Below are 22644 nucleotides of genomic sequence, written 5' to 3'. Positions count from 1 at the left end.
GACAGATGGTAATGGGCTGATAGTTGGACAACATTTGGGCACATCAAGCAAGATAATAAACAAGCACAGAAAGAGGACAGAGAAGGACGGAGGGACACAGTAATCTGCAAGTCGGAGAGTTGATTAAGGAGGCATCATTAATGAAGGTAGATTGCATGTAAAGATCATGGTGCACCGCCTGCATGAATCCATTGAGGGAAGAGTGGGATTGAACAGCCTCAGGAAGACGGTACCGCAAGTGGGAAAAGAAAGGAACAGAAGACTTGAGGTGTGCAGTCAGCATGAATTTGGAGATTTTAACCAGGAAGTGGTACATCCTGGGATTTTAAAATAACATCACTTACAAAGTGAGACTTGGAGGAAACAGCAATTGTTTCCATAGGTGTTTAAAACAAAAAACAACGTTGTCTTAATGCCAAGGACAAAATTTATTTTGCCTTGTAAAGCATGTACAAAACCGGTGAAGCAAGACTATACTTTTCTTTCAATAACGATGACTTCCAGTGGAAATGAAATCAACTGCACTGCAAGTGGAAATTTAGCAAAGCAATAATACTTCAATACATGGAAAACTCAAATCCTACAAATGAGTATACAACGTTTTAATACAGTGAAAACTCAGGCCCAGTATTTAAATGAAGCAATTTGCAGTAAATACATAAGCAAAATAGCATGGAATTCTTTACTACTTTGGCTGACTTCTGTGATGCAGTATTTTCCAAAAAGTTTCTTTACACGAATGCTGATTTGACGACAACAACAAAAAAGGCTCTTCGGGTGATGAAGCATGAAATGTAACAAAATGAGAATAGGATACATCTTGATTTGTAGAACGATTTCTCTCAAAGCATTTATGTTCCTCAAAAAGGCCTGGGATTGAAAAAATAAAATAAAGAGGAGAAAAAAGAAACTCCACCAAGCTTCATAAGCCCTGTTGTGGAGTGCAGCTGATAGCAAACTGCGCATTTGTAAATTAACAGGCATTTATTTTTTATTCACTTTTTTTTATTCTATTTTTACTTTTGCTTTAAACACTGCATTGATTTTAAAAACGTTTAAAAAACGCTAGGAAGAGCCACAGGACCTCCTCCCTACTCCCCAAATCCATTGGGAAAGCACTTGAAAATTTACAAACCCTATTTGTTCAAGAAAATACCATAAAGCCAAATAATGGTACGTCTTGCCGAGACACGTTTGCTTCACCAAAAGCAGCATTATCTTTAAACGGATGAAAGGAAGAAATGGTTCGATTAAAAACGATGCGAGTTGTTATCTACACTGTCTGGATTCGTCACTGATCAGTGCTAACCAGTTTGCTGAGGTTATATATATATATTTATATATATATTTATATTTATATATATGAAATAGATATGTCAGTCTGCATTTTATTTTATTTTCTTTAAAAGCTACAGAGTATGTTTTACCCTGCGGATGCAAGCGCGAGTTAAGTCCCCGCTTTGCTACACAAGCGGACTCTGAAAATAAAAAAAGGACTAATCATAAATGTTAAACACCTCTCGTGCAAATACTGTCAAGTAATTTGAAGAGGAAAAAATATATATATAAAGAAGTTTAAAGAACTTTTAGCAAATACTGCCACTACATTGCAGAGTGTAAAGGTTACGCTAACGCAAGTACCTTAAAGTGTGATGTGGTCATTTTTTAAAATTTATTTCTGGTGCAGGTACTTTTGCACAAAATAACAAAAACAAAAAACTCTTTGGTTTCAAAAAAGCTCCATCGGGTTAATCTGCATGCTGCCCTTTTTATTTTTGGTGCTGCGGAGCTAGTTTGGTAGCACGGGTCCTGCACGGGCAAAGCACATTTCTCCAGCCTGGGCAATTAAAAGAGGGTCTGACGACGAGGCGGTCGTATCGACAGCCTGATCGCGGCTCGACAAACCGCCCTGCTTGTTCGATGTCGATCGAAATCATTTATTCACCGTGACGCTGCAACGTCCATTTATTCTTTGTACAAAAGCGCATTTCATAAAATGACCCAGCTCGCGAAACTGCGGACATAAAGCATCTCCATTTAGGCGAGATAGAAAAATGTCTACAATACACAAAGCTATGAAAACAAAAACAATAAAGCGAAGAGGTGACACAACGTAGTAGTTTTTTGGTTTTTCTGCAGCTGTTTTGCAATCCTGCTATGATTATATTTATTGGTATAGTGGTTATGCAGTTAACCTCTGAATAGTCTTGGACCAAGACCCATCTTTGGCTGAGAACACTGTTTTTAGTACGCCACACATCATTGTTTTCATCACTGCTGACAGCACTTGGGCTGTCGATTTCACATTTCAACATCAGCGGTATTCAGGGAGTGACAAGGAGCTACACCTACGTACAGCGATGTACTTTTGAGTTCATTTGCCTTTTTCATGTATTTATTTTTTGGTAGCAGTGAGCCACAGGTGAGATGATGGGGTACATAATATTACTGATGGGGTTAGAGGTAGTATACAAGCAAGCTTGAAGAGGTAACGGCCTTGCAACCTGCCCTATGCTCTTTGGCATCTCGGCCCGGTATCACCAACCTCATGCCTGCCGTGCCAAGGTCCAGAAATGGACGCAGAATTCAGTTTGACTCGATTTGGTTAAAATGGGCTAGAAAACGATACGACAACCTTCAAACATGTTACGCATAACTAGCAGCTGCGCATACAAGCAAACTCAGAACCCAAGCATTAAAAATCGAATGTGGAAAATTTGAGATCTCGGTGGCAGGTGGAGCTTTTTGTAGTTAAAGCTTCAGAATCCAAAACAAACCACTGCAGTTTACAAATGTCATATAATTACAACTCCTCTCTCCCTCAGCCCTTGTCGGGTTGCCTTCTTCATAGCATTAAACTGGCAGAAGGGCATGGAACTCGGGTGAATTGAGAACGAGGAAAAAAAAGTGACGAAACAAGAGTCATCATTAATAGATGTGATCTGGGGTCTAGGCAAGAGAGAAGGGTCAGGTTTCCGCAGTTTTTCGTTCAGTCTTTCCAAGTTTAGCTGGCGGCCTGTGCACCTCAACAAAATCCCCATGGTCCCTGCCGGTGCATCGCTTGCGTGATTCTGTTTGTTTGCTGCCCGAAGGTGGTGTGCCTTGGGATGGTGTTTTCCAGCCCTCTCCTAAAGCAACTCTGGTGGACTCCTCATGCTGCTGCTGCTGCTGCTGTTGCTGCTGCTGCCTGCTCAGCATCTCTTGTAGAGCTTGCTGATACTGTTGCCACTGCAGGGAACCCTGGAACATGGCTGGTGAATATGGAAATGTTTCGGACCCAAATCCCGCCTGCAAATACGCCAGGGGCAGCTGCGAAGTATAATAAGCAGAGTACCCCGGTAACAAATAAGACAGGTATTGACTTGTGAGCAGAGACGCAGGATCCACTGGTGCAGAAAGCGACACTTCGTCTGGGCCAGAATTGCTGCCCCTCTCGCCAGGGTCCCGATATTGGGGGGATTGCTCTTTTTGTGAAGCTTCAAATCGATCCTCGCGTGGCCGCTGCCAGCGTTCGCTGCTTGAAGGGCAAGGGGATGATGGGGCAATAGAAGAAACCAAACGACTCATAGAAGATGAAGGTCGTGCAGGAGGTGGTGTGGAAGAAGGAAGGGTTCTTTGTGGTGGTGGTGGAGTTTGGGATATTTGGTGAGCTGCGAGTTTTGTAGGTGGGGACTGTGATGGAGAGTTTCTTGGCAGAGAAACTGGTATTGAGGTTGCAGATGTTAACGAGACAGGAATGTTCTCAGTCACATTTTTTGCATCCTCAAAGGGGTGGTGCTTGGTTGTGCGGGTCACAGGTGCAACAGGTAAACCCTTTAACAGGCTCATCTTTGAATGACCACTGCCCTTTTGAGAGGTTGGCGACGTTTGTGCACTTTGTGCAGAACACTGGGTCACCTTCACATTCACCACTATGGAAAGGTAGAAGAAAAAAAGAAAGAAGTTAAAATGTATACTTTCCTAGACAGGCTTCATAGACTAGCATGCCAAATAATGCCACAAAACAAAAAGACCAATCCATTTTTTTGTTAAAATCAATACAAAACTGGTTTCTAGAGCATATACAATAGTACAAGCTGTACTTACAAGGTAAAGGAGATTCCTGCCCAGAGGAGTTGCCTGGACCCACCACTGTCCCAGATTCTCCATCGATGTTCTTAGGCCGAAGCTCGGGGAGTCTGATGCCGGAAGGGAGGCACACACGCTTTGCTTGCTCACGGCTGGCTTTTTCAGCTTCAACCTGCTGCCGAAAACCATCTTTTAAGCGCGAGATGTGCTGCAAGGAAAAAACGTGTTCTTGAATGGATAGTTTGGCACTGTAACGAACTCCACAAAGGGTACATAATGTCCGTGGCCCATCTGGGCCATGTGGATTTAGAGTTCCACTCGTACCACTTCCTGACAAGCCGCATCCACCACCACCTCCTGTAGACTCAGGTACATTGCGTTGCGCTTTCTTCTCCTTTGCACGTGCATTCTGAAACCAGATCTGCACAACTCGCTTCTCAAGACCAATTTCTTTGCCCAATGCACTGCACTCATGCACAGAAGGAGTGCGCCACTCCCCATAACAGGTACGCATCACAGCCAATTGCATACTGCTGATGTGAGTGCGGCGACGACGACCACTCGGGTGCTCTGCACTACCAGCATCTCCGCTGCCCGATGCTGGGCTCAAGGAGCAAGGATCCTCCCCAATTTCTGGCATTACCTCTTCGGACCTTCCTTGTGCTCCGGCGACCATTGTTGCCACTTTTGTAGCATCACTGGTAACTAAACAGGCCGTAGACTGTTGCATTACAGAAACCACAGGCACACTTGTGGCTGGTGTTGTGTCTGTGGGGGCAGGTTGATACTCAGAAGGCAAGAACGATTTTGAAGCCTGGTTGCCTGCAGAACTGCTGGTTGCCAGCACCTGCACTGGATTTTCTATGTCTTCAATTCCCTCCACCTTCAGCATTGATGGGCTCAGCTGTGGTGGTGGTGGCGAGTAGCTGCCTCTCTTTGGAGAACCTGTGCTTTCTTCTCGAGCCTCGGGCACAGTCTTTGCCGTAGTTTTTGTACTTGTTCCTTCCTTGGAGCCTTCGCCATCATTTCCACCATGGAGCAAGGCATCTACCGGTCCACCATCACCTAAGTGCTGTGTTTGAATGTGATCATCCAGCAAGTCCTGATCCTTGAAAAGGATTCTACAGAATGGGCAGCGACGTTTCGACAGCTGGTAACCCAAGCTTTGCTGCTGTGGAATCACTTTAGGCTCTTTCATACTTTGATACCATGCTTGGATAAGGCCCTGTTGCTTGAGTGAGTCATCCAAGGTAGTACCCATGATGTCCAGAGAGTACTTCGGATAAAGTGTCTGCAGTTCCTCGAGTGATGGGCATGTATTGGAAGCCCTCAATTGCTCCAAATTTTCTCCGAGGGTTGGCACTTCTTCTTTGGGATCCTGTTCTGCTTGTGTCTTCAACATTTCTGTGGGCGGGAGGTCAGCCACAGTCAATTGATTGATGCCACTCCGCTGTAGCAGGTGCACTTTCTGGTGTTCCTGCCAGCGGTCCAAATTCACAAACGTGAGCTTGCAAGGCTGACATATGTAGCGCGTGACAGAAGTGCTAGAGGATTTTACTTTTTCACGTTTAGACTTCAGCTCCGAACCAAGCTCTACGGCACTGACAGTCGAATCCATCACTTCAGTTTTGATGGTCGTTAATGTACTCACCCTGGCATCATTCGTGGATAATGGAGCTATGGTGGGTGATTGTATAGGAGGTACAGAAACATGGTCCTGAAGTTTCAAGACTCTGGGCTGTGGTGATTGTTTTTCCTTAACGTTCATCTTGCTAGAGTGTGAATTAGATCGAATTTCTACTGGAACCTTGTCTGCAGAAGCTGAATTCAATTTGAATGGTTCCACAATCTGAAGTTCATCAAAACCAGGACACTGCATATTTTGGCGCATCTGCTGATACCAAGCCTTGAGCAATACCTGAGGGTGTCCGAGGTAAGCCGAAAGTTGTTCAATATCTTTCTCCTTGGGATAAGGATTGGTCGAGAAGCAGTGGTTTAACACTTGGAGATGTTCATCTGTCATGCTCAAATGGTTGAACTGCTTTGCCTTTTGCTCAAACATGTCTGTGCTCAATTTGTCTTGATCTTTGGTGAGCTGTACTTCATAAGAATCCTTTTTTGCCACATCCAAACGTGTCAGGATGCGGTCAGAACCAGATCCCTCCTTCCACTCAGAGTCCTTCTCCGATTCTCGTTGCCTGCGATATCTCTGTCGAGCATTTTGGAACCACAGCACAATAGTGCATGCCGGGAGGTGAAGCAATACAGACAGTCGCTTTATCTCATCCTCCCTGGGATATGCATTCACCTGGAAAGACTCTCGCATAGCACGCACCTGATATTCTTTAAAAGTGGTCCTCTTGGACCTTTTAATGGTAGAATTGTCTTCAGCTTTTGACACTGATGGATATTCAGCTTTGGCGTCTTCTGATGACAAGTTAAGCTTGCTTGAAACAATAGCATTCCTGGGGAGGTCTACCATTTTCACAGGCATACACATCTCTGTCTTGAGGATCGTTTTATCCAAGTGCTGGTGAGGTTTCTTCTCCATTGCAACATGACCACTCTTATGTGGGACTTCTGCCTTTGAAACGATATCAAATCTTTTTCCACTCCCCAAAGAAGGATCTAAACTAAATGGCGATCTGATGTTATTATTGGGGCTCTGGGCTTCTTTTCCATCTGTGCAGACAGACCCATTCTCATCTCCCGATTCTCTCTGCAAATTAGTAAGATCCAATGGCAGTGAATTTGTGCCAAATCCCAGCTGCTGTAGCAAGTGGGGGGCACGCAGAGATGTAAATGGTATTTGAAATGACTGCAACATCAATTGTGAAAGTGTGGCCAAATCAATACCATGTTGATTTGAAGGTTCTGTCGAGTTGTTCACAGTCGGAGATGCTGGAGTCGTCACTGGTGGTTGCTCCACGTTCTGCATAGAGCTGTTGCTTGTTGGCCCTGGCTCCAGCTCAGCCTCTAGTGGATAAATGCGATCATACACCTCTCGGTAGCGGTGAGAATACTTCTCGAGCACATGGAAAGGAAGAATATACTGATGAACGTGTTCTTGGTGGCTCTTGAGGATGAGAATATTGGAGAAAAGGCGACCGCAAACCTGACACTGGATCTTCTCAGTGTTACGATCTTCACATGCATTACGATGTGGTTTCCTCCGCCCCTCAATAAATTGCACAACAAGCTCAAACCCAACATTAGCCAATAAAGCTTTCGCAGCATTTCCAGTGCTGCCAAAAGGAACACGAGGCTGCAATAATGGCTCCTCGGAAACCGAAGCAACCTGCATCACTTCAGTCTCAACATCCTGCTGTGTGTCCTGGCATTGTACAAGTTGATCTTCCTGAACATATGACTTGGAAGCTCGAACCTCAGTCGTCATGGTTGACTCAATCTTTGGTTCATGTGTTGGTGTCCTCCGCTGGGGTTCTGCTGGTGAAGAAAGGTTCTGCAGTGGGGTGTCTACACTGCTTTTAGTAGAAAGCACACCAGAAGATCCAAGTTGAAACTCCATCCCAGGGTAGTAATAATGCAGAAGCATCTGCTGTTGCTGCTGGTATTGGAGCAATGCATCAGGGGAGAGCAACAAGTGGGAATAGTAAGCCTGCTGCAATAGCTGCTGCTGCAGCAGAACAGCTTGCTGGAGCTCCTGTTGAGTCTGGGCCTGGGCTTGTATCCAGGCCTGTGCCTGGGTTCGAGCTTCAAGATCAGTGACTTTCAGCTGTGCAGATGTAGAAGGCACAGACGAGTCATCCTGGGGAGACTCATGGCTGTCCGTCGCCTTTGGTTTGCTGAGGTCCTGCGCAACATGCACACTTCTAGCTTTGTCTGAAATTGTGCTTTGCTCAGTTTTGCAATCCAGAGGTTTTTGAAGCTTCATGGACAGATCAATGGCCTCATCAGCCATTCCATACAAGGAGTCACTGATATAGTTGTCCCCCAAACTCATTTCGGCCCTTTCACTTTGTTTTTGGGACAATGGCAAGGCTGGGTCACAATCACCTGGAGAGCCAGTTAAGTGTGTGTTGGCTTCATGGAAAATGGAAACTCGTCCCTGTTCTCCGCCATCACTGACCTTTTTCACACGATGTAAATGAAGCACCGAGTTGAGATGACAGTCAAGGATGCTCTGCTGAGTGAATGAGTCCATACATATACTGCACTTGAATGGGCGTGTTGGGTCGAGGTACTTTGAGAGAAACAGCTGAGAATTACCAGACTGTCCGAACAATGGTGGAGGGGATGTCGAAGGGGATATGTTTGTTGCTCGAGAAATCTCTTTACACCTCCTCTTCTCTGACCTAACATCTCCTTCCAAACTCTTCACGACACGAAATGGCAATCCTGCACCAGTTTTCTGTACAACCTGGTAATCCTCTGGATGATCTTCCTGCAGATGTACTTTGAGTTGCGCAAAGCTGCGAAACATGCTCTGCTGGCACAAGCTACACAGTATTTTTTCTGGGCATCTTTCCAGCATGTGCCTGTCCTGTTGTCCCGGAATGAGCGACCATTTCGACAAATCTGCAGTTTCGCTGGTATCCTCTGCCAGCTGTGCAACATCCATCCTTTGGTGTGTGTCTGGAAAGAGAAGAAGACAACGAAATGTTGTGATCATCAGAGTTATTGCATATTAGGCCATACATTACATAGGCATGAGGAGAAGGATGGTTTTGTCATTTTTACTCCCGCCAGGGAGTAATGCATTCGATCGTGTCCGTCCGTGTGTGTGTGTGTGCGTATGTGTGTTCGTGTATTGTGAACAAGATATCTGGAAAAGTTCTGAATGGATTTGGATGAAAGTTGGTGGGATGATTGCCCTTGGGATAAAGAATAATTGATTAGTTTTTGGTGAAGCTCAGGATATTATTCTGGATCCAGGAATTTTTTGAAGGATTTTTTTACCATTGGAAGATAGGGCTCATTTTTTTAAACATTATCTTCTATATATTGTATATTTAACATTGTGATATGAAAATAGTTTTCATATTTGTTGTAAATGTAGTTTAAACTCGTGGCTATGCATTGGAGCGGTGTATTTTTTTTAGCAGCGTCGTCTTCAATGTTCTTTTTTTTTTTCTAATAAAGACATATTCTGTCATTTTAAAACCACCAAAGTGGGTATTAGGTTTCCCCATTTCATACAATGTATCGTTTGATACGTATAATGCTTTAAAACTGTTTTTTTTGTTTGTTTTGTTTTTACCTCAGAAGAGATATCAACATTTACCTCAGCGAATGTCAATCGCGGTGTCAGTATTTGATGAACTTATAAAGACTTACGTGACTTATAAGTGTGACCAGCATGTGCACGGGATTCCTCCCAGAAGAATGAGTGGTCGCATTAGCTTGTACGACTTAAAATGAGCGAGTTTTGTTTTCACGTTTGGGCCACTTTTACATGTTGTATCCCTAAGGAATGAAACGAACGTTTTCCTGGCTTACAATTTTATTTGAAGTCACATGTGCCTCAAAATACACTCACCTACATGGAATTGAACGCTGAATCCGAAAATGTAAGTGAAATTGCCTTGTTTTTTTAACATTATCTTCTATATATTCTAAATATATATCTGTGCAGTGTCTGTCTTGTGTTGTCTTGTCTTGTGTTGTCACTGAACTACTCCCTCAAACTTTTGTGAAATCGTACTATTCCAACTTGACCCACGGCGGGAGTTTGCGCTCTACTGAGTGGCGTTCTAGTTGCTTAAGTAATAAACAGATAGTTCCAAAGGTGATATGTTTCCTTTCTTTTTTTTGCATATTTTCATGCTGAATATAACAAACTGTGAAAAAGACCAAATAAGTCATTTAAACAATCAAATTACCCCCCCAAACAACTCATTTATTCATTACCAGATTAGGTGTCATAATGGCTGGTGCATCCTGAGTATGGGAGGTCAGAGATTAAATTCCTACCCCGGCCCTGTCAGACCATAGACTTTAAAATGTTATAGTCACGATAGACACCATAGGTCGGCATCCATTCGAAGGAGGAAATTCCTTCTCAATTTCCCGACCGAATGTGAAGAGAAAAATATGACAAAAGATGGTGGTGCTGCTACCAAGTACCACGGGGGACAACTTCCCTAAACTCGGTGGCTGTTTGTCTGAAATAAAGGTGTGTGTGTGTGTGCGTGCGTGTACAGCTGCTCTCTGAGCTTTAAATACACTAAATAAGAAAGAGAACATTTATAAACAATCCACATAAATAAAGCCAGGCAATTTAATCATCACACAACCAATCGATGAAATACAATCTCAAAGAGTTCAATACACAGATCATACTAAAATACACACGTTGGTGTGTCTGTATTTTTGACGTGCTCCATTCTGTCGTGAGTTATCCAATTTCAACCAAACATGACAGGAGGACTAAGGGTCACTCAATGGAGGTTCAAGTGACTTCATTTGCACCCACACCCCTTCCTAAGGGGGTTTTCCGCCTTGGACAAAAGTGTTAAGGTGTATAAATAGCTAATCGGGCATTTTTCCAAGGCTGTTTTTAGGTGCGACGAGCAGCTCTATGAGAGGACCACGTTGTTGTTCTTGTTGTTGGGGTGCCTTTTTGAATAGCGCGTGCGCATACACTCAGACGTGCATTGGTATGAGGAGACGCCAGTGCATGCGTATAATTTAATGACTGGTCGAATTTGGTAGCGCATATTGCAACGGATATCCTCATGATTCTACACGTCGCAGCTGGTGACCACACTGTGGTCATTTTTCTCTTGCTAAAAACAAAAATAGAATGGCACTCAGTAGAGAGCATACCTCCACCAGGTGAACAGTTTATGTTGTGTAATGTGTATCCTACCGATAGGCCGGATCTGGATTCTGACCTAAACCAAAATCTAATTGGCTTGTTCTTGTCACCTACCCAACTCATCCACCAAGTTTATTGATAACTCGTCCATAACTTTTTTAAATATCGCTTTTCACCCGATCTCTCAATGGTGAAGAATCACTTAAAAATTAAATAATACTTGTAGCCGAATCCATATTCAGATCTTCACCAAAATCTAAACGATTAGTCCATTTTACACACACAACCTCTCCACCAAGTTTCGTCCAAATCCATCCACAACTTTTTGAGATATCCTGCTATATATCATTTTTGGCCATATCACTCAATGGTAAAGATTCACTTTAAAAATTCTACCAGTTGGATCCGGATCCAGATCTTCACCAAAATTGAATCGATTCTTCCTGGTCACACACAAAACCTGTCCAACAATATTTGTCCAAATCCATCCATAACTTTTAGAGATGTCCTGCTATGTATCGTTTTTGGCCCTTTCTCCTAATGGTGAAGAATCACTTAGGAAATTAAATAATTCTCATATCCAAATCCATATTCAGATCTTCACCAAAATCGTATCGTCCTTGTCAGACACCCAACCGGTCCACCAAGTTTCGTCCAAATCTGTCCACAACTTTTTGAGATATCCTGCTTGCTATGTATCGTTTTTCGCCCTATCTCCCAATGGTGAACAATCACTTTTAAAATTATAGTAGATCCGAATCTGCTGGTGAAGCAGAAATTACGGATCCGAATCCTGATCTTCACCAAAATATAACCATTTCGTCGGTGTCACATACGCTACATCTCTGCCAAATTTCGTCTGAGTCTGTCCACAACTTTGAGATATTTTGTTCACAAACGGACAAACAGACAGGGGTGAAAACATAACCTCCATCCACCATGTTAACATTGACTCTTAACTGGTGGCATAGGTAAAAAAATAGCAAATTAAAATTGATGATCCTTGACTTTTGAGAGCTTTAGATCTACAAAAATAAAAAGCTTCTAGCTTTTGATCGGTGAACCAATTCTGTGACCCAATAAGCAAATTCTTAATTTCAGGTCAATTGGATGAAAAGTGACGATTTTTATGCAACTTTGACCTTTTGATCGAAAAAAACAAACAAACAAGTCAGGAGATGACGATGGTTCACGAGCGAGCGGTATTCAATGACAAAGGTCAAAACCGACATTGAAAATATATAAATAGGAATGTATTATCTGTAATGAGACTAGTTAGCCACACAATACCGAAAATTCGGTTCGATTCCAACAACTTTGAAAATTTGACCTTTGTGACCTTGAAATGTCAAAACGAAGGTTACTGACCTTGAAATTAGATAGAAAATAATGTATAATCAGTTATGAGGTTGGTTAGCTACACAATACCGAAAATTCAGTTCGATTCCGACAACTTTGAAAATTTGACCTTTGTGACCTTCAAAGGTCAAAGGTCGAAGATTCTGAAATTTGTTGGAAAACTTGTATTTCATGATGTTTGTGATAATATAAGATCATGTACGACATTACACCCTATCAGGAAGCGAACAATGTAATAAAACCATCAAAAATCGACTTTTCTAAATTTTGTGACCTTGACCTTGGGGCGAAAATGAAAAATCGAGCTCCATGGGGCATTGGCCTAACCAAATACCGAAACCCCTGTCAGATTCCACCAACTCCCTCGGAGAAGATGTAGCTTGAACTCGATTAACCCCTAAAAAGACATCTTTTTCAGGCGTGGCGCCGCCCACAATGGGCGCAATACGCCCACTCTAGGCAGGACACAACTAGATCATATCAACCTCCCACCCAAGTTTCATCAAGTTCGGATGATGTCATCGGGTAGTTATGCTGCGGACAGACAGACACACAGACACACACCCATGACGAATATAGTGGTCACTCTGTTTGATACCTCGTGAACCAAAAACTTAAATGGTAAAAAGAGTTACAGCCCGGACACGACACAGGCACGAACACGGGCGCGCATACACGCACGCACGCACACACACACACACACACACACACACACACACACACACACACACACACACACACACACACACACACACACACACACACACACACACGACGAATATAGTGGTCACTCTGTTTGATAACTCGTGAACCAAAAACTTACATGGTAAAAAGAGTTACAGCCCGGACACGAGGACACAGGCACGGACAAAGACAAAGACACAGACACAGACACACACACACACACACACACACACAAACACACACACACACACACACACACACACACACACACACACACACACACACACACTTAGTTGTACAATATCGGTTGTTCCTAAACTTAAATATAAATAATTTAAAGGATTTCTGTATATGATGTTAATTTCACAACATCCCATATTCAACTTTATTTAAATTGCAAACCTCAAACATAGTTCCCCTACCCAAAGCAAGAACCTTAACCTGTAAGCAATTGACTAGTTTCCCGACTGCATGGATCATCAGCTGGGCACCGTTCTTCCTCGAGGTTTCAATCCTTTCAGCCCAGGACCTCTCCAAACGGCGGATCCACAACCTCGATCATGGATCCACATCAATAGATGGTAAATCAGTAGATCCACAACCTCAGTTGCGTCCAGGCAGTCAGTCAACCCATCAATGCAACATCACTTATTCCAACTTTACTCGCAATAGGATTTAATGTGTTATCATATATTTATAACTTTCCTCACACACTTGATAATATGATAATATCATTAAATCATTCACATCTTACCCTTAAATACATCAATTTACCAACCAGCATGATCACACCACCTACCTTTCTATCAAACTGCACTTCGAATGTTCAAACTGTCATTTATAACTGTTTTTGGCATGCTGCCGTATCCCAGCAACCACTGATTCCTAGCAACATTGATTTGTCGTATATTTAATTATTATATTTGGTCAACACAATTATTATATTTGGTCAACACAATTATTATATTTGGTCAACACAATTATTATATTTGGGCAACACAATTATTATATTTGGTCAACACAATTATTATATTTGGTCAACACAATTATTATATTTGGTCAACACAATTATTATATTTGGGCAACACAATTATTATATTTGGTCAACACAATTATTATTTTTGGTACGTACACACACACACACACACACACACACACACACACACACACACACACACACACACACACACACACACACACACACACACACACACACACACACACACACACACACACACACACACACACACACACACACACACGATTACAAATCTCTTTTCCCTGCACTCCAATTTATAGCATTCATATTAAGCCAATAATAATAGCATATTAAGCCAATAATAGCCAATAATAGCATTTTTCGGGTGACATAGTCACAATTTCGGTCTTCGAGGCCGGCCGATAGGCACAGTGTGACCGGAAGGGACAAGGTTCTCCTGACCACGTGGCCCTCGACTTGGTGGGGTTTGTCCGCATCCCTGGTGTTGGGCTAGCGGCTAAGGTGCCGGCTTAGGATCCAAGGATCCTGGGTTCGAATCCCGGTCGATTGCTGAATTAACGCCAGGGGGGTTGACTCAGCCTGTCATCCTTCCGAGGTCGGCTAATTGAGTACCAGTTCACTGGTAATTCCCTGTTTGTCGTTAAAGGCGGCAAAAAGGGTTGGCGTCAGGAAGGGCATCCGGCCGTAAAACATTGCTTCAAATAGGGGACCGAAAAACAACAACAACCACGGTTCCCGAAAAAGGCCAACCCCCGCTTTGCGGGGAAAAATGGCCTCTAAAGGTGGTTATTTTTATTTATATATAATAGCATAATATGAATGCTATTTCAAAATATTAATACTAATATTGTCCCTTCTCCCCAAAGGGGTTCTCATTTGACAAAATGCCGTGTTAACGTGTATAAATAATTTATCGTGGCGTTTCATGAGGCAACCCCACCGGAAGTAAAAAAAAATAAATTCAAACGACAAACGCGTACGATTGCCTTTTTAAAGTCACTACTGCTGTTTAACACGAAACTGAAAGGGGGTTAATCCGACGGACGTTTCAAGCATAGATTGCCTGCAATCTATATACCCCAGAGAGGATAATAACACGACCCTTCCTACCACTCCAGTAGGGAGCGGGTGTACTCGTTATTAAAATAAACAAATATTCACTCAATATTCGAAATGTCACACGTCCATGCCTGTGGGATTCCCACGGGTGAAGAATATTTCTTCGTTTTTATTTCATTCAACATTATTATCCGGAAGTAAAGGTTCACATGTTCATTTCACGTGTGCAAAAACAAACTCCATTTCACGTGAGCATGGACATGAAACACAGACGGGAAATTGCTAAGAGATATTTCGTTCGAAGAAATTATACACCGCCCAAATAAAATATTTCACCGATACACCGAGCAAATTTCAGCGAATTTCAGCGAATTTCACCGAGTTTCAGGAAATTACCCAGAGATATTTCTTCGTTTTTATTTCATTAGTTACTAGCAGAAGTACCCAGCGTTGCCGGGCAGGGGAGGGGGGAAGGGCACGTACACTTTAAACATGTATATACATGTGGGATGTGGGATATATACATGTGGGACGTGTGTGTGTGTGTGTGTGTGTGTGTGTGTGTGTGTGTGTGTGTGTGTGTGTGTGTGTGTGTGTGTGTGTGTGTGTGTGTGTGTGTGTGTGTGTGTGTGTATATATATATATATATATATATGTGTGTGTGCATGTGTGTCGATGTACATTTGTCTGTACGTGTGTGTGTGCGTGTATGTGTGTGTATATATATGTGTGTGTCTGTATGTGTATATGTGTGTGTCTGTATGTGTATATATATATATATATATATGTGTGTGCATGTGTGTGGGTGTACATGTGTGTGTACGTGTGTGTGTGTGTGTGTGTATGTATATGTGTGTATGTGTATGCATGTGTGTGTGTGTGTATCTGTGTGTGTATGTGTATATGTGTATGTGTCTGTGTGTGTATATGTGTATGTGTGTGTATACATATGTGTATGTGTATATGTGTGTATACACATGTGGATGTGCATATGTGTGTGTGTGTGTGTGTGTGTGTGTGTGTGTGTGTGTGTGTGTGTGTATGCGTGTGTGTGTATATATGTGTGTGTGTATGTGTATATATGTGTATATGTGTATGTGTGTCGGTGTACGTGTGTACGTGTGTGTGTGTGTGTGTGTGTGTGTGTGTGTGTGTGTGTGTGTGTGTGTGTGTTTGTGTGGATGTGTGAATAAGAGAGAGACCGAATTGTGAGATACAGAAATGAAAAAACGAGGTGTGTGTGTGTGTGTGTGTGTGTGTGTGTGTGTGTGTGTGTGTGTGTGTGTGTGTGTGTGTGTGTGTTATTGTGAAACTGCATGTGCAGCATCTAACTCAATATGTCGAAATGTCACACACGTCCATGCCCGTGGGATTCCCACGGGTGACCCCACTAGTCTTACTATAATTCACCAAATGTCTGTCTGTCTGTCTGTCTGTCTGTCCGCCCGTTCGAAGGTACCGTAAAAACTGCTGAACCGATCGCAACGATATTTTGGGTGGATAATCCAGGGATCTCCTGGAGTAAAATAGGCTATTTGGTTTTTCCAATTTCAGCTTTGGTCTCCAGCATTCTCAGGTTTGGACTCCCGCATAACATTTGCGTTCGCATAACGTTCATTGTGACGATGTTTTCATTGTGACGATGTTGTTTTCCCGGGTGCCGCACAAACGGCTGCACCGATCGCTTCACGGCTGCACCGATCGGACTCGGTGACCTCGGTCAAAGACCTTTTATAAGGACACGGGTTGAATCCCTGCTTGAGAGAATTCCAACCCCCTCCCCGCCATCACGGCCATCTCTCCGACTCACAATCCCACGAGATATGCGGAAAGGACGACCCAAAAACCAATTATCTTCTTTTTGATTCGTATATAAACATCATTAAAAGTAAATAATGACCTCGGCGAAAGTTCAAGCGACATTTAATCTCTATATGAGAGAATTCCACATGGCTATTGGGGCGGTGTATACGCTAACAGATCACTGTCTCCATCGATCTTGCCAACGCCGTAACAGGTATCGGCTCAAAATCCTTTTAACTGTTGATTTGGTAGTTTTTATAATGAAGGAAACATTAACAATGTTGTTAAAAGTTTATTTTGTGATTAATTTGTGATTGGAGATATGTTGTTTGGAATGAAAAAAGAGACCGAGTTCAAGTGAATGGCGAAATGCCGTGATGGTTTCTACCTTCTGAACGTGAACTTCGTGGATCGCAATATGCAGATTCGACACGGACCCACAATCGATGTTTTTATGCGTGAACGTACCCGTTTGTTTGCAAACGGGTACGTTTTTCATGGAAGTCATTCACAAACTTGCTGTCCATGTCTGATGTGCGACTGAAGGTGCTACAGGAATGTGGAATTTATTGGTTTCATGCTTTAGCATTCGCCGTATCTGCATTGCCTGTTTGCTTCTGGCCTCCCACCCGTGCGTAGCACGAGTATCTCACTAGTATCAATAATGACACATACTACGAATGCAATAATCATGGGGCCAATGTGTAATGACTTCACAAAACAAATGCTCTTAATTTACAGATTCTTGTTCAGACTTAATTTTGATATATAATGTTTGTTTTGAACTGACTTGTGAAACAGCAAACTTCAGCTTTTAGAGTTGGTTGTGTGATGGCGTTAATTATGATATCGCCTGATTAACACGTCCAATTGAATATGCCTTTCCGAGAGATTCCGAGATATCCTAAGCTGTTTTATCCATCATCACATTCCATCTGCTCCACCATTTGACATGCCACGAATAAATTGGAGGAGATTATAAATGTGGGTTGTAAAGAAGTGGGTGTCAGAAACGAAAGTTGCATAACATGCACCAAAGCCAGCAATCAATGACATTACTCCAGCTTCATGTGCAAAAGTTAAAGAACAAAAATAGTAGGAGGAGCAAAAAGGAGAATCCAGACGGTTCCAGCATGAAAGTTAACCATTACAGGCCTGCCCATCTGTTAGCTCAGGCCATCAACAGTAAGCCATGGAAAATTGGTATGGAAGTGCATGCAAAATCAGCTTAGCAGGGAATGCAGGTGTCTGACCCCATTGGCACAGACTTGTACAATAATTTAACCAAACAGGATGAACCTAACAACCAGAAACCCCCTTTCTGGGAGCAAGGGCGCAACTCACCCACACAACCAATCATACAAATGCAGGGCAAAGACACATCCGCACGATCCACCAGATGGAGTTCAGCGAAAACTTTCAATGTATTTCGCCCAGTGTGGTTCAGTGGTCAATGTTAGGTATGACAATTTCTCCACACCGTACAATGTTCGCACCAAATGAACTTTGCTCGCCGAAAAGTTTTCTTCTCGGATGCAAATGTTATCTCTTACTCATTCTTTAATCCTAAGCGACGTTATAAAATCAGATTTTGAGTTCGTTTCCTCTGCCTTTCATTCAGTTTGTAACCAGGACTGGAACAACGGTGTTTATTCAAATGCAGATCGACGGGATCATTCTTCTTTATCAGCATCTCAAAGAATGTCATTCTTCCCTCCTGGTCTTCAACACAGCTGTTCGCCACCATCTCAAGTCATCCCCCATCCTAAACCATGATATTCTCCAGACCCGTTAAACCACCCCCCACCCAAAAAAATTCTTATGTATCCATCTTGTCCACCCCTTGCTTTCTCCCCTACCCCTCATAGATATCATATGACAGGCATGTATCATTACCTGCATCCGTTGTTTGTATGTCTCCATCTACCTTCTTTCTCCCTCTGCTCTGCTGTTGGTGTTTCTCCCTTTCTCCTGCTGCTCCCTTTGCTACGTCGTGTCCTGATCTGTTCTGCGTCCCAGCTCTTTAACACGCGTAACACGCGTAACACACACACACACACACACACACACACACACACACACACACACACACACACACACACACACACACACACACACACGCCTAACACACACACACACGCCTAACACACACACACACGCCTAACACACACACACACACACACACCTAACACAAACCTAACACAAACCTAACACACACACACACACACACACACACACACACACACACACACACACACACACACACACACACACACACACACACACACACAAAAAATATATGAGTGGGGGCACCCGTGGGAATCCCACAGGCATGGCCGTGTGTGACATTTGGACATCTCCATTTAGATGCTGCAGATTCAGTTTTACAAAATGGTTACTGGCAATTTATCAGATCCACAAATGATGTAATCGACACAATATATTTACTTCTGATAACATGTGAATGCATGTGCATGCACATGGGAAATACAGTTTGAAATGTGTCATTACATCTCATGTAAAATGTGACTCCAAGAGCTCAAATCCTCTCCCTCCCCACCCCCATTCCTCCCACATCACACACATTGCACCGGGGAGTGGATCACCCATGGGGGAGTGGGTCTCACAAACACATGGGGGAGAGTGGGTCACAGACACACAAGGGGGAGAGTGGGTCTCTGACACACAAGGGGGAGAGTGGGTCACAGACACACACGGGGGAGAGTGTATCACAGACACACACGGGGGAGAGTGTGTCACAGACACACACGGGGGAGAGTGCGTCACAGACACACACGGGGGAGAGTGCGTCACAGACACACACGGGGGAGAGTGTGTCACAGACACACACGGGGGAGAGTGTGTCACAGACACACACGGGGGAGTTTATTTGTGTTTGTTTATTTATTTATTTACAAATAAATCTGTGTTTATGTTTATTTATTTCTGTGTTTATTTATTTATTTCACATCTGTGAATTGCATGTCCATGCACACGTGAAAAGGAGCTTCTTTATTAATCCTGGATGTGAACATGATTCAGTCTTGAAAACAAGTGAGGGAAAAAAAATTATTAAAGATTTCACGATTTTATTTCCAATAGCGATGAAACGCATCTTCTTTGGGGGGTGTATAATCGCTCTGAATGAAACAGGCATTGCCTGGTTGCCTTTACTTGAGTTGTAATCAAAATGTACCTTTGTTTCTTCAAAAAGTAATTTATGATCGAAGACGTGTTCATTCTGTCTTAAAATGCACATCCGAGGCCTTTCAGAGGCCGATGGAGCCAAGACTCTTTTTCATTTTAAAACTTGAATGTATCGAAAACTTTTCGCTTTACAAAGTAAAAATAGAATAAAACCAAACGTTATTAATAAATATTGTATTCCATAATTAGTTTACATTATTACGTACATTTTTGAAGTACTGTATTGTTTAATTCCAAGGTTGGAAAAGAGTTGACTCGCTTAACCCTTTGAGTACGGGATTTTTTTTTCATAAAAATGCCCCCGGTACGGGATTAATTTGGCATTTTGGAATGGGAATGCAACCATGTACTGACGATCTATTTATAGGTATAGTCGATGACGTGTAGTAACGTCATCCGTACACAAAACTTTTTTGCGGGTTGCGGCACTGGACGTCATCCATACTCAAAGGGGTAAAACAAACTCTGTATATACACCCCAGGGATATGGAAAAATATAATTAGACCGGTTCGATCCAGAACTTCAGTATTCAGTCGCTGTACTTTTACTAAGTAATAATATAAATAACGTTCTCTCCTCTCCTTCCCCGTGCCCACATCTCATCCAACCAGTCGACATTCAAAACGGCTGTTGGAATACATGTTGGCGATTTTCTCAACTTTAGCTGAAAGTGAGACTTGAACCATCCCAGCGACTGTGATGGTGAATTAGAGTCGAGATAAAGCTGTGAGGGAGACACAATGAATGACCACCTTTATGTGTCAAGCCTTTGAAAATGCATTTTGTTCCATAAACGGTATCTTTCATTGAATTTTATTCCCGTTTTTTGCAACCGAGTCTAAAACCAAGTTAGCGACTGTGAAAAATGAAATGAGATCGAATTAGAGCTGAAATAAAACTGTGAGAGAGCAAGCCACCATGGGCCTAAAAAAAAGAGGCCTCAAAGCTGTGCGGGGAAAGAAAATGGTGGTGATTTGTTTTTGAAGCCTATTCCAGAATGGGTGCAGCTACTCCCTCAACGGGGGAGGCCACACCCCCAGGCAGACAGAATCACTTACGGAGAATATAATATCGACATACATATATATATATATATTGATATATAGTTATATATATAAATATAGTTATATAGTGTCTGCTCTGAATATGGGAGGGTGGTGGTTTGAATCCCAGCCAAATGAAACCAACCCATTTACGTTTTGTATCCCACCGATGGGCCGGCTCTGGATTCGGACCTGAACCAAAATCGAATCGGCTTGTTCTTCTCACCTAACCAACTTGTCAACCTAATTTTGTTATAACTCGTCCACAATTTTTGGAAATATCATGATATACAGTATGTATGTGTATATATATATATATGGAGAGAGAGATATATATAGTTATATATATATATATATAGTTATAAATATAGTTACAGTGGGGAGAACAAGTATTTGATACACTGCCGATTTTGCAGGTTTTCCCACTTACAAAGCACGTAGAGGTCTGTAATTTTTATCATAGGTACACGTCAACTGTGAAAGACGGAATCTAAAACAAAAATCCTGAAAATCACATTGTATGATTTTTAAGTAATTAATTTGCATTTTATTGCATGAAATAAGTATTTGATACATCAGAAAAACAGAACTTAATATTTGGTACAGAAACCTTTGTTTGCAATTACAGAGATCAGACGTTTCCTGTAGTTCTTAACCAGGTTTGCACACACTGCAGCAGGGATTTTGGCCCACTCCTCCATACAGATCTTCACCAGATCCTTCAGGTTTCGGGGCTGTCGCTGCGCAACACAGACTTTCAGCTCCCTCCAAAGATTTTCTATTGGGTTCAGGTCTGGAGACTGGCTAGGCCACTCCAGGACCTTGAGATGCTTCTTACGGAGCCACTCCTTAGATGCCCTGGCTGTGTGTTTCGGGTCGTTGTCATGCTGGAAGACCCAGCCACGCCCCATCTTCAATGCTCTTATTGAGGGAAGGAGATTGTTGGCCAAGATCTCGCGATACATGGCCCCATCCATCCTCCCCTCAATACGGTGCAGTCGTCCTGTCCCCTTTGCAGAAAAGCATCCCCAAAGAATGATGTTTCCACCTCCATGCTTCACGGTTGGGATGGTGTTCTTGGGGTTGTACTCATCCTTCTTCTTCCTCCAAACACGGCGAGTGGAGTTTAAACCAAAAAGCTCTATTTTGGTCTCATCAGACCACATGACCTTCTCCCATTCCTCCTCTGGATCATCCGGATGGTCATTGGCAAACTTCAGACGGGCCTGGACATGCGCTGGCTTGAGCAGAGGGACCTTGCGTGCGCTGCAGGATTTTAATCCATGACGGCGTAGTGTGTTACTTATGGTTTTCTTTGATACTGTGGTCCCAGCTCTCTTCAGGTCATTGACCAGGTCCTGCCGTGTAGTTCTGGGCTGATCCCTCACCTTTCTCATGATCATTGAGGCTCCACGAGGTGAGATCTTGCATGGAGCCCCAGACCGAGGGAGATTGACTGTCATCTTGAACTTCTTCCATTTTCTAATAATTGCGCCAACAGTTGTTGCCTTCTCACCAAGCTGCTTGCCTATTGTCCTGTAGCCCATCCCAGCCTTGTGCAAGTCTACAAATTTGTCCCTGATGTCCTTAGACAGCTCTCTGGTCTTGCCCATTGTGGAGAGGTTGGAGTCTGATTGAT

The 22644-nt window shown here is 42.9% G+C and overlaps 1 protein-coding gene across 7 annotated transcripts in view; it reads right to left on the bottom strand.

The window, feature by feature from the left end:
• Nucleotides 1-413: 413 nt before the first annotated feature.
• Nucleotides 414-22644, bottom strand: part of LOC137412178 (zinc finger homeobox protein 4) — a 243620-nt gene continuing 221389 nt past the window's right edge. For all 7 annotated transcript variants that reach the window (XM_068097459.2, XM_068097460.2, XM_068097461.2 and 4 more), the window contains 2 exons: nucleotides 4087-8664; nucleotides 414-3911 (listed from right to left, as the gene is read on the bottom strand). In XM_068097459.2, the coding sequence (XP_067953560.2) occupies nucleotides 2968-3911; nucleotides 4087-8664 (5522 nt within the window). In that variant the 3' untranslated portion in view covers nucleotides 414-2967. The remainder of the gene's footprint in view (nucleotides 3912-4086; nucleotides 8665-22644) is intronic.

This window comes from Myxine glutinosa, chromosome 10 (genome assembly GCF_964187855.1).
Source record: "Myxine glutinosa chromosome 10, kmMyxGlut1.1, whole genome shotgun sequence".
NCBI classification, from domain to species: domain Eukaryota; kingdom Metazoa; phylum Chordata; class Myxini; order Myxiniformes; family Myxinidae; genus Myxine; species Myxine glutinosa.
The sequence above is the reverse complement of the archived record's forward strand: the minus strand, read 5'-3'. Positions and strand labels throughout refer to the sequence as shown.